This window comes from Rhinatrema bivittatum, chromosome 7 (assembly GCF_901001135.1).
Source record: "Rhinatrema bivittatum chromosome 7, aRhiBiv1.1, whole genome shotgun sequence".
Classification (NCBI taxonomy): domain Eukaryota; kingdom Metazoa; phylum Chordata; class Amphibia; order Gymnophiona; family Rhinatrematidae; genus Rhinatrema; species Rhinatrema bivittatum.
The window spans coordinates 170602467-170614783 of record NC_042621.1 but is presented as its reverse complement, the minus strand read 5'-3'; the positions used below and the strand labels follow the sequence as shown (position 1 = coordinate 170614783).

At 42.7% G+C, this 12317-nt stretch overlaps 1 protein-coding gene across 2 annotated transcripts in view; it reads right to left on the bottom strand.

Annotated features, from left to right (window-relative positions):
• Positions 1-951: 951 nt before the first annotated feature.
• DLG5 (discs large MAGUK scaffold protein 5) overlaps positions 952-12317 on the bottom strand; it is a 469022-nt gene continuing 457656 nt past the window's right edge. For both annotated transcript variants that reach the window (XM_029609514.1, XM_029609515.1), the window contains one exon: positions 952-4030. In XM_029609514.1, the coding sequence (XP_029465374.1) occupies positions 3927-4030 (104 nt within the window). In that variant the 3' untranslated portion in view covers positions 952-3926. The remainder of the gene's footprint in view (positions 4031-12317) is intronic.

Below are 12317 nucleotides of genomic sequence, written 5' to 3'. Positions count from 1 at the left end.
ATGGAGGAGAAGTCCATAAACTGCTGTTAACTATAGGGAATAGCAACCGATTGTTGCCAGCATTAGTAGCATGAAATTTATTTAAATGTTTCGGTTCTTGCCAGGTAGTTGTGACTTTATTGACCACTGTTGGAGACAGGATTCTGGGCTTGATGGACTCTTGGTCTGACCCAGTATGTCATATCTTATGTTCTTAAGCTACAAAAATAAATCTTAAACTGAACATGTACTCAATTACTTTTTTTGTTTTTACTAAGGATAACGTATTAATGGAACGACAATTAACCAAGTGAATCAGTCAATCTATGCTGGTTCAGGTGGACAAGAAGCTCAAACACAGGTCTGCACCTTGGCCCAGGAGTACTCTTCTAATGGAAAGGTGTAAACCACAAAGGTTATTTCAGAACCAGAGAGGTTGTGTATAATAAGAGACTTCAACATATTTAGTATTACAGAAACTGACCTTTATTTTATCATAGTTATCAATTTCTTTACTTTTTGATATAAAATGACATCTTTATTTCTAGTACAGAAAATCCCAGTCAGAACACAGTACCTTCGTTTCATACTGTATCCTAATAATCCAACTTTGACCTCTCCACCACAGATTTCTGCTTTACAAGAAAACTGCTAGCAACATCAAAAGTACTTAGACTGATATTTCATCAATTAGCTGATACCCACAAAACATTTGCAGGACAATAAAAATACCCTCCAGTCCTGCTTGACCCCAGCACCCTCATTTCTCTCCCCAGTCCAACCAGAGCACTCATTCCCTTTGGCTCCTGTTATCCAATCATATCTGGGAATTCCTCTGCCTCTCCCATTCCCATGGCCACAGAAGTTGCTGTGCATGCCTCCGGTCTCTCTCCCTTCCTCTGGTCCTGAGTATCCTTCTACCTGCCTCTGGTCCCACTGTCCTGTGGCTTTGCAAAGAAAACGTGCCAAAAGTATCTGTACCCAAGTTTATTTTTACATGTGTAGTTCAACAGCCTGCCGGCCGCTAAGGTAGCACCTAAGTACTGATGTCTGTGCATAGCTGCATGTATGCGCATAAGTTCTGAGGTACACACAAAGTATGTGTCTACACTCCTCAGCAGACGATGGGAGGCACATATGCGCCCCACCATTTGCTGATAGACACCATGAGGGCTAAGTGTATTATATATATAGACAGAAGATATTCTACATTTTAATTTTAGTATTTTGAACAAAAAAAAATTAAAAAGATTAGAAAAATCTGTAACACAAGGAAGACAGGAAGACCAATTTATATCTAATTCTGTGCAAGAAAAATCCCTTTTCAACCAGAAAAAAACAAAGCACATAAAAGCTCGCAAAGTTGTTTTTACATTACTTCTTGCTAGGAAATGAAATGTTAGGAACAGTCATATTAGACAGTAAAACTTCATCAACAACATCCCTGGCTTACAAAATTGCGACAGATATAAAATTGTGTTTTCCAGTGCTGGCCAAGGGTCTGTATAAACTAAAAACAACTTGGTATGGCTGATATTTGGAACCAGCAAATATCTAAAACCACAAATTGTTGCCACTGATTTTTGTATTTTTTCAACTCTTACTTTTATTTAACTTTGCTAAGCTTCCCTGTTATACAACAAAGATCTGAGGGGAGCTTAGTAAAAAAAAAGGAAAAGAGGGGGACCTGGAAGAGAATATAAGCTGACCATTTAGAAGGTCACAGATTCCATGCATGTAATCAGACCACACATATGAAACTACCTGAATAAAAAAGAATGCTTTTCATGACATTATAACAAGGACTTAATGTGGCTGTATTTAAGTGATGTTCAAAAGAAATATGAAGTAGTGTAAAGATGTAAAGTTCAAGGACCAATCACCACTTTTACTAACATGCTAATTCAAAGCAGATACCTTAGCAAATATCCTGATGAATTTAAAAAAAAAAAGAAAAGAAAAGAAAAAGGCAAAACAGGACTTGACCTGTTTACACCCAAGTCTGCTCTACACTACTGATATCACACGTACATCTGAGGGTCAAATTAACAATTTGTTCCATTTTTACACACAAGCTAACCTGTAAGTTTATGCAAATGAAGTTTGTAGAAAAACCTCCTTGCTAATAAATCATGTCATGCATATTTATTGTACAAACTCCCGTCCTTGTATGCGGCTTTCTTTATTTGCATCATAACCTCTCTTTTTTTTTTTTTCTATTTCTTGCTATGATCTAAGCAAACAAGGCCTAGTTATGAGAGACTGGGATTGAATTAATTTTAAAGTAACAAGCAGGCAGTTAAAAAAACAGTCTTCCCTAGACAACTGCATAGTTTAATTTTGGCATATTCAGAATAAACTAGTTGCTCAAATTTTGTTCAGAATCAATGCTTAGTTGATTTGTCATGAAAAGGTACCGTTGTAGAAGAGGCGAATGTTCCTTTAACTAAACACCAAAAGCTCTCTGTACTGGGAGCATACAGTGCAAAAAGAAAAAAAAATCACAGCAAGGAATTGATAGAATAGAGATTGGTACGATGTGTGAAGTAGTATTGTACCTCCCACAAAATAAATCACACTTCAAGGCTTTTCAATAAAGCCCAATCCTGTGAATGTTCTTATATTAAATAAAACAATCTATGTGACTGCTACACATAAAAATACATACAAAGCTTAAGAATTACCCTGCAAAATTGCACCAATGTAAGATTTAAAAAATATATTTACAGTATCTAAAAAATAACACAGAATGTCAGGCTTAGCTCTAACCATTGATCCTTAGTATATTTCTACCAGGCCCAACATACTATTTATGATTACTCAACACACATTTATTTCAGATAGATCAGATATGACATTTAAACCTAAGATCCATGCAGAAAAATGTGTTTTTGAGACAGGAAAGATGTTATAGAATCAGTGGTCTGCCCAGTGCACGCCCTGTATATCTGGTCCACTCCCACATGTACCATTCATAAACTTCATAGATTGGCTGAGTGATAAGGCTGGCGAAGCATGAGCCTTGGACCCTCTAGAGGGAGAGGGGGGAGTAATACTAGAAATTTAATCATTCAGAGTAGCAAAGCAATTTTGCTACTCATTTTGAAACCAACGTTAATTGATTTTTGCTTAAAAAATAATGAAATGACATAATAAATTGGTGCAGTCAAAAAAAAAAATCTTTTTTTTTTTTTTTACTCCACAGATGATGGCAGGTGTTTGTTTATTTTATTTATTTATTTTTAACAGGGGAAAGTGCAAAATAGCACATGGAAATTCACATTTGTTCTTCTAGCCAAAGTTAAAAGTGCATTCATATGCTCTCTGGCTTAGCTTGTTCATGGCCTGCATCAGATCCCAGGGCTTTGGCTCAGGTCTTCCCCAGAATTTTGCGGCTTGTTCAACCCTTAGTGACTATATCCCAGAGTCCTATTAAAAAGGCGCTTCCCCAGGGTCTGTGGGATGGACAAGGCAGCAACACACTCCAGAATATCAATCTCTCACAGGCAGTAATTTCAACCTCTTTTTTTCCCCTGCAGCATTGTCTCTTTTGTAATAAATGAAATAAAGAAGAAAATACATAACAATACAAAACAAATTAAGAGACATTCAAGTAAACATGGACAACCAAATACTTGGAAAACGTTTTTTTGTAAACTTATGATTCTAGACATATGACTGCAGCATTGCTACTTTCATTTGTTTTTACAAAAAGCACATTTACTGTACATGGTACCGCATCCTATCTTAAGTAAACAAGTATAAAAGTAGAAATTAAGATTAACAACTTCTGCAGTTAAAGTGATCAATCCCTTCCCATATGGTTATGGACAGAAGTGGATACATGTGTTCAGTGTATCATACCCCTTCATGATAACTTTCTTATATATGTACATATGCTTTTACGGATGGCTGTATGACAGGTCTGGCTACTTCACAGCAAAGGTCTATAAAGGGCCAGCTGGAATCCACAGGACTTTGTTCTGTTCTTGGTCGACAGTTGTAATAATTTGAGTGCAAATGCTTAAAAGGGCTCCTCCCTGGACGATGCCTACAATTACAAAGGCCAAACAAGAGGTTAGTGTAAAGGAAACAAGGAAGGTGATTTAAAGCACACAATGCACCTGTATAGACCCACTTAGCTATTGCCATATACTGTACATAAAGCACATTCCTGTCTTACAATAAGACTACAAAATATAATTTTTGAAATACTGCACTAATCTTTTGTATTCTGTTAGTTCTTGAAACCAACTTAGCAAGTAGTGCCATTCATTTAGTAAACTATGGCAAACAAACAAACAAACATTTCATTTGACAACAAAAGCAACAGTAATAGAAAGCAACTAAAAGTATGCTTAGCCTCCTCGGTTCCCTTAGAAAATGTCCCAGTTCCTCACTGACAAAGGCAATGTGACATCAGAAGTGGAATGAGGGAGGTGGAGAAAGTCAAGATATTGTCTTACAAATGAAAAAAAAAATAGAACCGCCCCATACAAAATCTTTAATTTCAACAAATATAGTAAAGGAAAACATCAGGGAAATACAGGGTGGTTAAACAAGGTGCAGGTAAATTATTATATTGTTTAAAATCTGTTTGGCACGAATCATTTTAAAGGCAAAAAATGTTTGTAAATATTTAAATAGAATGTGAAAGAGTATGTAAATATTCAAGGAAAGATAAACCCTGTATTGCTCACAGCTGATCTAATAGTGGTAGTGTCTCTTTAAAGAGAAGATGGTAAGGCAGGTTTTTATTGTAAATTTTAATTTATAATTTAATTTATATCCTCCTGGCTATTTGTCAGAAACCTGCAGTAAATATAAACAATAATGGCTACGATTAACAGAACACAGAGGGTTAAATGAGCTCTCTTATTATGGTTTAACACAAGTGACTGGTTAATAAACCCTATGGGCTTGATTTTCAAAAGCATTTACACGTGTAAATGTAACTACTATCATAGCAATTTTCAAAAGCCATTTACAAGCGTGAAGTTCACTTATGTGGATAAATTCTATGGACAATTCAATGGCATATATTGTAGCAATTTTCAAAAGTCCACTTACACAGGCAAAGTGCATTTATTTGTGAAAAACCCAATTTTAAGCAAGTAAATGCTTTTAAAATCATCATCAGAAGGCATGGTTAAAATCACGCAAGACAACCCCTGAGATTGCTTTTAAATCCTAAAACCCTGCCTCTTCCTGATCCTAGCACACTTGTGTTAAAGATTTTGCTGTAATAGTTAAGTAATTACTAGAAAAGTATGTCTTGTCTGTCTCTCAACTAGACTGTAAGGGCCTCAGGAAAGGCCTGTCTCTTATGTGTATCTATGCAGTGCTGCGACATTACAGATGTGGTGGTGATAGAAGTAGGGGTCCATTGTCAGAGGTATTATACAGACAAAAGAACACTACATTGCACGCAAGCCCTTTTATTATACAAATAGCCAGAAACGTAAGGATGCTGTTTTATAAGAAAGTGTAGTGTTAAATGCTCAATCCAGGAAAAGCTAACAGTAGCTACAGTGTAAGAGCAAGGCAGAATTTTCTAAATATTGTGGCAACTATTCAGACAGGTAACAATTGCTGCCTGATGGTTCCTCGACCCTATTTTCTATTCTGCACATGGTTGTGAATATACATGTAGAATGAATCCAGCATCAACCAATCCACTCACTTGTCATTTTATATACAATAAACACCAAACACTAAATGTTATTAGTAATCAATTTCAATAACTATTGTAGATATACCAGAGAGAGAAGACCAAATACAGCCTTTCATTGATCAGCTAAGCTGCTAAGCACACTATTTTAGCATCAAAGGGCACTACTAAGGTTGTAGTTTACAGTTTAAATGGATATCCTTCCCTTCATGATACATTTGCTAATGTGTTTAGTGTTTCACTGTACATGGACAATATGGCACTTGCTATGTGCTTGCTGCGCGGGTCGGACACCCTGCTCGACGTCTGATCCCGCTTACCTTTGCTTCGGGGTTGCGTCATGCTTCGAGATCGTGCCTGGGGGCTTCTGGGTCGCGCCCGGGGCCTGGTCGCAGCACGGCCGTTGCTGTGTGCATGGTCAGGGCCCTGATGTTTTCGCTGGGGTTTCTCAACGCTACTGTCTTCCCGGCTCTCTAGGCGCATGCGCTATTTATATTTAAATTAAAGGGCCAGCAACACTTATCCTTGCGACCCTACTCAATGACATCACAGTGCAGGGACTATATAAGGATAGTCCCTGCACCCTGCTAGTGCCTTGGCAACGACTTTTCCATAACTCCTGGCCTTTCCTGAGTTCCTGATCCATCCTGAACTGACACGTGTCTTGACTTTTGCTTAGACACCGACCATGAGTATTGCCGCCTGCCTTGACCTGTGCCTGGACATCAACCACAGAGACCCCACGTAAGCATAGCCAGCCCCGGAACCCGAGGGCTCAACCTAATGAGAACATGGACTGGTAGTGGTGGAGCTCCAGCGGGGTCTCTGCTTCTCTCCAGCCTGCCTCGTCTGCCGAAGATAGGGACTTGTGAGGTTCCTCCTCACGGGTAGAAACAACTATCCTTCAGTCTGCAGTGCTAGGGATATGATAACCATGCCAAGTGTGTGACTGATGCCAACTAGAATTGCAGTTGGCTTGACAAAAGGAGAAGCAGTTTTCTTTTAATTTATAAAAAAAAAAAAGTTTGATGAACATAACATGCACTCATGTTTAGAACCTTTTTTCTTCTCCTACAAAAAGCAAGACAGCATTTCCAGGCAGGTATACCTACTGGCACTGGATAACCAGAGACAGAATGAGAAAGCCCATTTACCAAAGTTATTCTATCTTCAAACACTTATGAGAACCTGCCTTTAAGTAATCAAGATAAAAAATGCATATCAAAATAAATTTAGTACTTGGGGTAGGCCATTACCGTCAGCCCTCTTTGAAGGCTTGGACTCTGGATAACCCTGGTTTTCTGCAGTGAGATGCCCCACCCCCACTCCCAATGCATTCCAGGTGAATTGAGCTTCTATAAAAGATCTCCCCTACTGCGGCATCGAAGGGGATAGCATGGAGGAGCCTCTCCCACTGGCCCTACCTGAAGGCTTGGAATATCATCTGCTAGTTTTCATTTGTGGAATATCAAGGATCAGTCCAGACTCTGGAGACAGAGAAAGTTTCAGTGACACTGGCATACAACCTGATGTGCCACCTGCAGTCCCTTGGTATTGATCTCTACCCAAGCCAAGATTAATCACATAACAATCCTAATGAAACAGAAAACAATCTCCCACAATGAGCAGGAGAAAAGCGGAACCCCGCCCTAGAAAAATTTTTCTTTGCAGCTCCAACCCTGGAGAACAAACTTGAAATCCTGAACAGCTCTGCAGCCTATATACAACATAAATTCGACAGAAATACAAGCGGACTCTCCTCCTCAATCAGGGTGGGACTCTGGACTGATCCATGGTATTCCACGAAAATTTAGCAGTTAAAAACCAATTTTATTTTCCTGTTCATACCCGGATCAGTCCAGACGCCTGGAATGTACCCAAGCTTCCCTAAATAGGGAAGGACTGTGAAAGTCCCACTCAAAGAACACTCTCACCGAAGCCCATGGCCTCTGGGGCCTGGTCATCAAAACGATATCTGGCAAAAGTATGCAACAACTTCCAAGTAGCCACCCAACAAATTTCTTACAGCAACACCTCCTGGCACTCAGCCCAAGAAGCCACCTGAGACCGAACCAAGTGGTCCCTCAATTGCACCGGGATAGGATGCACCTTACAGAAATAAGCCAAGCTTATTGCCTCTTCAACCAGCTTGCTATCATGCACTTTGAGGCTTTCTGCCCCTTCTTAGGCCCACTCCATAGCACAAAGAGATGGTCAGACACCCTGAAGCGATTGGTGACCTTGAGGTAATGCAACAAAGACCGCTTCACATCCAGACATTGCAGGTCCCTAATGTGCGGAATTGACGCATCCAAATCTGGGAAAGTTGGGAGCCCTACTGTCTGACTTAGATGGAACACTGACACAATCTTCGGGAGAAAGGAGGGCACCATTTGCAAGTCTCAGAATCAGATCTTCAGAAAGGGCTCCCTACACAACAACACTTGTAGTTCTGAAAGTCTTCCGGCTGAACAGATTGCTACCTGAAAAACCACCTTCAAAGTGAGATCCCTCACAGTTCCCCTCCTTAGAGGCTCAAAAGGAGCTACACACATCCCTTTTAGAACTAAGAAGATTCCATGAGAGACATATTTTCCGCACTGGAAGATGCAGATGTTTTGCCCCCCCCAGAGAAGAAAGCAGACCACATCCAGGTGAGCAGCTCATTCCATGTACCTTGCCACAAAGACAGCCCAAAGCCACAACCTGTACCTTGAGAGAGTTAAAGGCCAAGCCCTTCACCAATTTTTTCTACAAAAAATTAAGATGTGAGCTATCGAGGCCTAAGTAGGTCTTATTCCCTGACCTGTACACCAGGACTCAAAGATTCTCCAGATCCTCACATAGGACAAGGGAGTGGAAGTCTTTCTAGCCTGCAACAAAGTGTAAATGACATCCTCCAGATATCCTCTCTCAAACGCCTCCTCTCAAAGGCCAAGCTGCAAAACAAAAGCGATCCACCCAATCCGATCACTTCTCCGGGATGACTTTCTATCCGACTTGCTACTTTTCCCACTACTGCCACGGTGGGAACACATAAAGAAGAATACCTTTGGGCCAAGGTAGGACTAGGGCATCAACCCCTTCTGCCCCGTGATCTCTTCTGCAACTGAAGAAATGGGGCACCTTAGCGTTCCTTTGAGACACCATCAAGTCCAAGCAGGGGGTACCCTACCTGCAACATACAGGAGTCATCACCTCCGACAACTCCCACTCCTCGGGATCCAGCTTCTGGTGACTAAGAAAATCCCCTTGAACATTGTCCACTCCAGCTCTGTGAGATGCTGCTAGCATCGCTAGAAGCTGTTCTGCCTAGAGAAACAACACCTGGGCCTCTGCCTGACTCCTGGTTCCCTCTTGTTGGTTGATATCAGCCACAGTGGTTGCACTGTCCAACAAGATGCGCACCGGGCGGCCGCTTAACAGAGACAGAAAGGCAAGTAATGCAAAATGCACTACCCTCACTCTAAACGATTAATAGACCAGGATGCCTCTTCCTTGGACCACTGCCCCTGGGCTGACTGACTCTGGCACATCACCCCAAGCCAGAAAGACTGGCATCGGTGGTAATTACCAACCAGTCCAGAACCTCCAAATCCACTCTGTGACTTAGATGACCCTGACCAAGCCACCATGAAAGACTGGATCTGGCAGACTCCTCGAGCGACAGCGGAAGATGAAACTGTTCCGACAAAGGATCCCAACGGGAAAGAAGAGAGCATTGTAGAGGCCTCAAGTGTGCAAAGGCCCAAGGAACAAGCTCCAATGTCGAGGCCAAAGAGCCTAACACTTGAAGATAGTCCCAGACCCTGGGCACCGCCGCATCCAACAGCCTGCGTACCTGCTTCTGCAGCTTGAGAATACGACCCTTGGTAAGAAAAACCTTTCCTAACCTGTTCGAAGCACGCTCCCAAGAACTCCAGAACCTGAGAAGGCATGAGATGACTTTTCACCAGATTCATCACCCAGCCTAGAGAACTCAACTGCTGTAAGACTTGAGACACTGAGTGCAGAGGGCTTCCGATTTTGCCCGAGTGAGCCAATCATCCAGATATGGATGAACCAAGATGTCTTTCTTCCTGAGCACTGCTGCCACAACCCCCATCACATTGCCAGACTGAAAGGCAGGTCACAAAATTGAAAATGCCGCCCAAGGATCATGAACTGCAGGAACCGATGGTGATCTGGGTGGATTGCTATGTGAGGTATGTCTTGGTCAAGTCTAGAGAAGCCAGAAACTCTCCTCTGCACATTGCTGCAATGACCGAGTGCAGAGTTTCCATGTGAAAATGAGGAACCCTGAAAGCCACATTCACCTTTTTTAAATCCAAAATTAGAGGGAAGGACCCTTCCTTTTTTTGGCACCATGAAATGTATGGAATACCTTCCCATTCTTTGTTCCCCCATAGGCATGGGAACTATGGCCCCCAGCTTTTGTAATCGATCCATGGTGTCTTAGACCACTTTCCTCTTGCTGAACAAAGTGCAAAGGGGAAACCATGAACAAGTCCCACAGCAGACGAGAGAATTCTAACGTGTAACTATCTCTTATAATGCTTAGGACTCACTGGTCTGTGGTGACTTTGGCCCGCTCCTCATAAAACAGAGTCCGATGCCATCCAATTGGAGGAGAAAAGGATGGACTGGACTCACTTCATTATTAGCTCCACCAGAACCCTGGCCGAGACCCTCTCTGCCTGGTTTTCTGTCCCCTTGAAAGGACTGGTTCCAGGATTGTTGCCTCCCAGGCTCCTTTGTCTCTGGGCTCCTGCTGAGGGCCAATTCTGATGAAACCTTCTATTCGGCTGGAAAAGAGAATGCTCCGCAAAAGAACTCTTGCTTTCTTTTGGCTTATCTTCTGGCAGCCTATGCTCTTTGGTCTCACTGAGATGCTTTACGAGCTCCTCCAAGTCCTCTCCAAACAGAAGCTTTCCCTTCAAAGGCAATTCTCCTAACCGAGACTTAGACTAAACATCCGCTGACCAGTTCCTTAACCAAAGGAGACATATAGCTGAGACCGCAGACATCATAATTCTCGAACAAGTTCTGATCAGGTCATACAAGGCATCCACGACATAAGTCACTACTGCCTCTAGGCAGTCCGCCTGCTTAGCCACAGGCGCAGCTAGTGTTCTCGTGGCCAGTATTTGCTGAACCAAGTGTAGGTTGGCCCTTTGCACGAAGCTACTGCAAACAACAGAATGTATGCCTAGCACTAAAACCTTAAAAATCTTCTTGAGTTGAATTTCCAATTTACTGTACTGCATATCCCTTCAGTACCGCTGAACAAGCAACAGGAATGGTGGTCTTTTTTTTTTTTTTACCAGGACATGGATCAAGGGGAGCCTGGACTGACTGCTTCCCAGCTGCTTTTCTCGCTAAGTATGCCTCATACATAAGCAGGGCCCTCCGATTCATCCCTGAAAAGGTCCCCCTCTTCCTCTGAATCATGTTCCCTCCTGTTAGAGGAGCCCTGCACTGCTAAAGACAATGGGAGAGGGGAATCCTCTGATCCCCTGAACAGCCCTGAAGTGCCTTCAGCTGTAGAAAACATGGCTGCCTTTCCTGTGCCCGGCAGGGTGGGGGAGGGGGTGTATTTGCAGTCTTCATAGGCGCTAACACATCTGCCATCTGCTTGGTTTGTCACTCTGGTGCAGCTACTGCCTGCCCTGACCCACCCCTCCACCACAGAGGCAGTGGGAGCAAAGCCCGGAATGAGAAAGCCACGTGCACACATAGCTGTATGAGCGGCAGGCACTGCTGCGTGCCATCTGACTGCAGAGAAAAACTGCTGCACCAGCAAAAGGAGGCCCGACTGCACGGCTGACGAGCCCTACAACCCAGGAATTCCCATCCCAGCAGCAATCAAGAACTCCATCCCACCCGCAGCCACAACACTGCCGCTTCCCTTCAGACTCTTTCTTTTTTTTAAATTTTAATAAAAATTGCCCAAGAAGGAAAGAGCAGAAGAGCTGCAGGACGCCAAACATTCTCCTGGGGGAGAGGGAACTGGCCCTACCAGATATACACCCCCGGTGGCGAAAAGACCGAGATAGGCAAGGGTCCCCAAACTCCTGCTCGGCCACCTCAGAACCAGGAGGAATAGCCTCACCAGGGCCTAGCAACCTCCTGGAAGGAATTCCTCAAAGTATTTTCTTTACCCCTCTTTTTTCTTTTGGACTGCACCTCTTCCATCTGCTGGAGACAGAGAAATACTGAGGGACTGTAGGTGGCCCACCAGGTATATACCAGTGTCAGGGAAACTATCTTTGTCTGCATCTGCTGGAAGAGAAGCAAAACCCAGGAGTCTGGACTGATCCACATATGAACAGAACTCCATGTTTTACTTAAACCCACAGATTAAGTATGGATAAGAAGAGGAAAGGTAGCATTCATTCTAACCCATCTGTGCAGGCTGTATCCTCATCTTCCCCAACTGACTCTGAGGTTTTTAAGTTCCAGTGGCAAGATAACTTAGGACCTGTTGAACTTGGGAGATTTGTCCTCTGTCCTAAATGAGACTGCCATCTCACAGACGCAGGTGGAAATTTTGTTTGAAATAAGAAGTGGAATAGTTGGGGTATATGTTTCTAGTCCTCTTACCTCAGTGATAGGGGAGTTCCTGGCATTTGGAAGTGGGGAGGGGGGGGTTGATGACAATATCCCC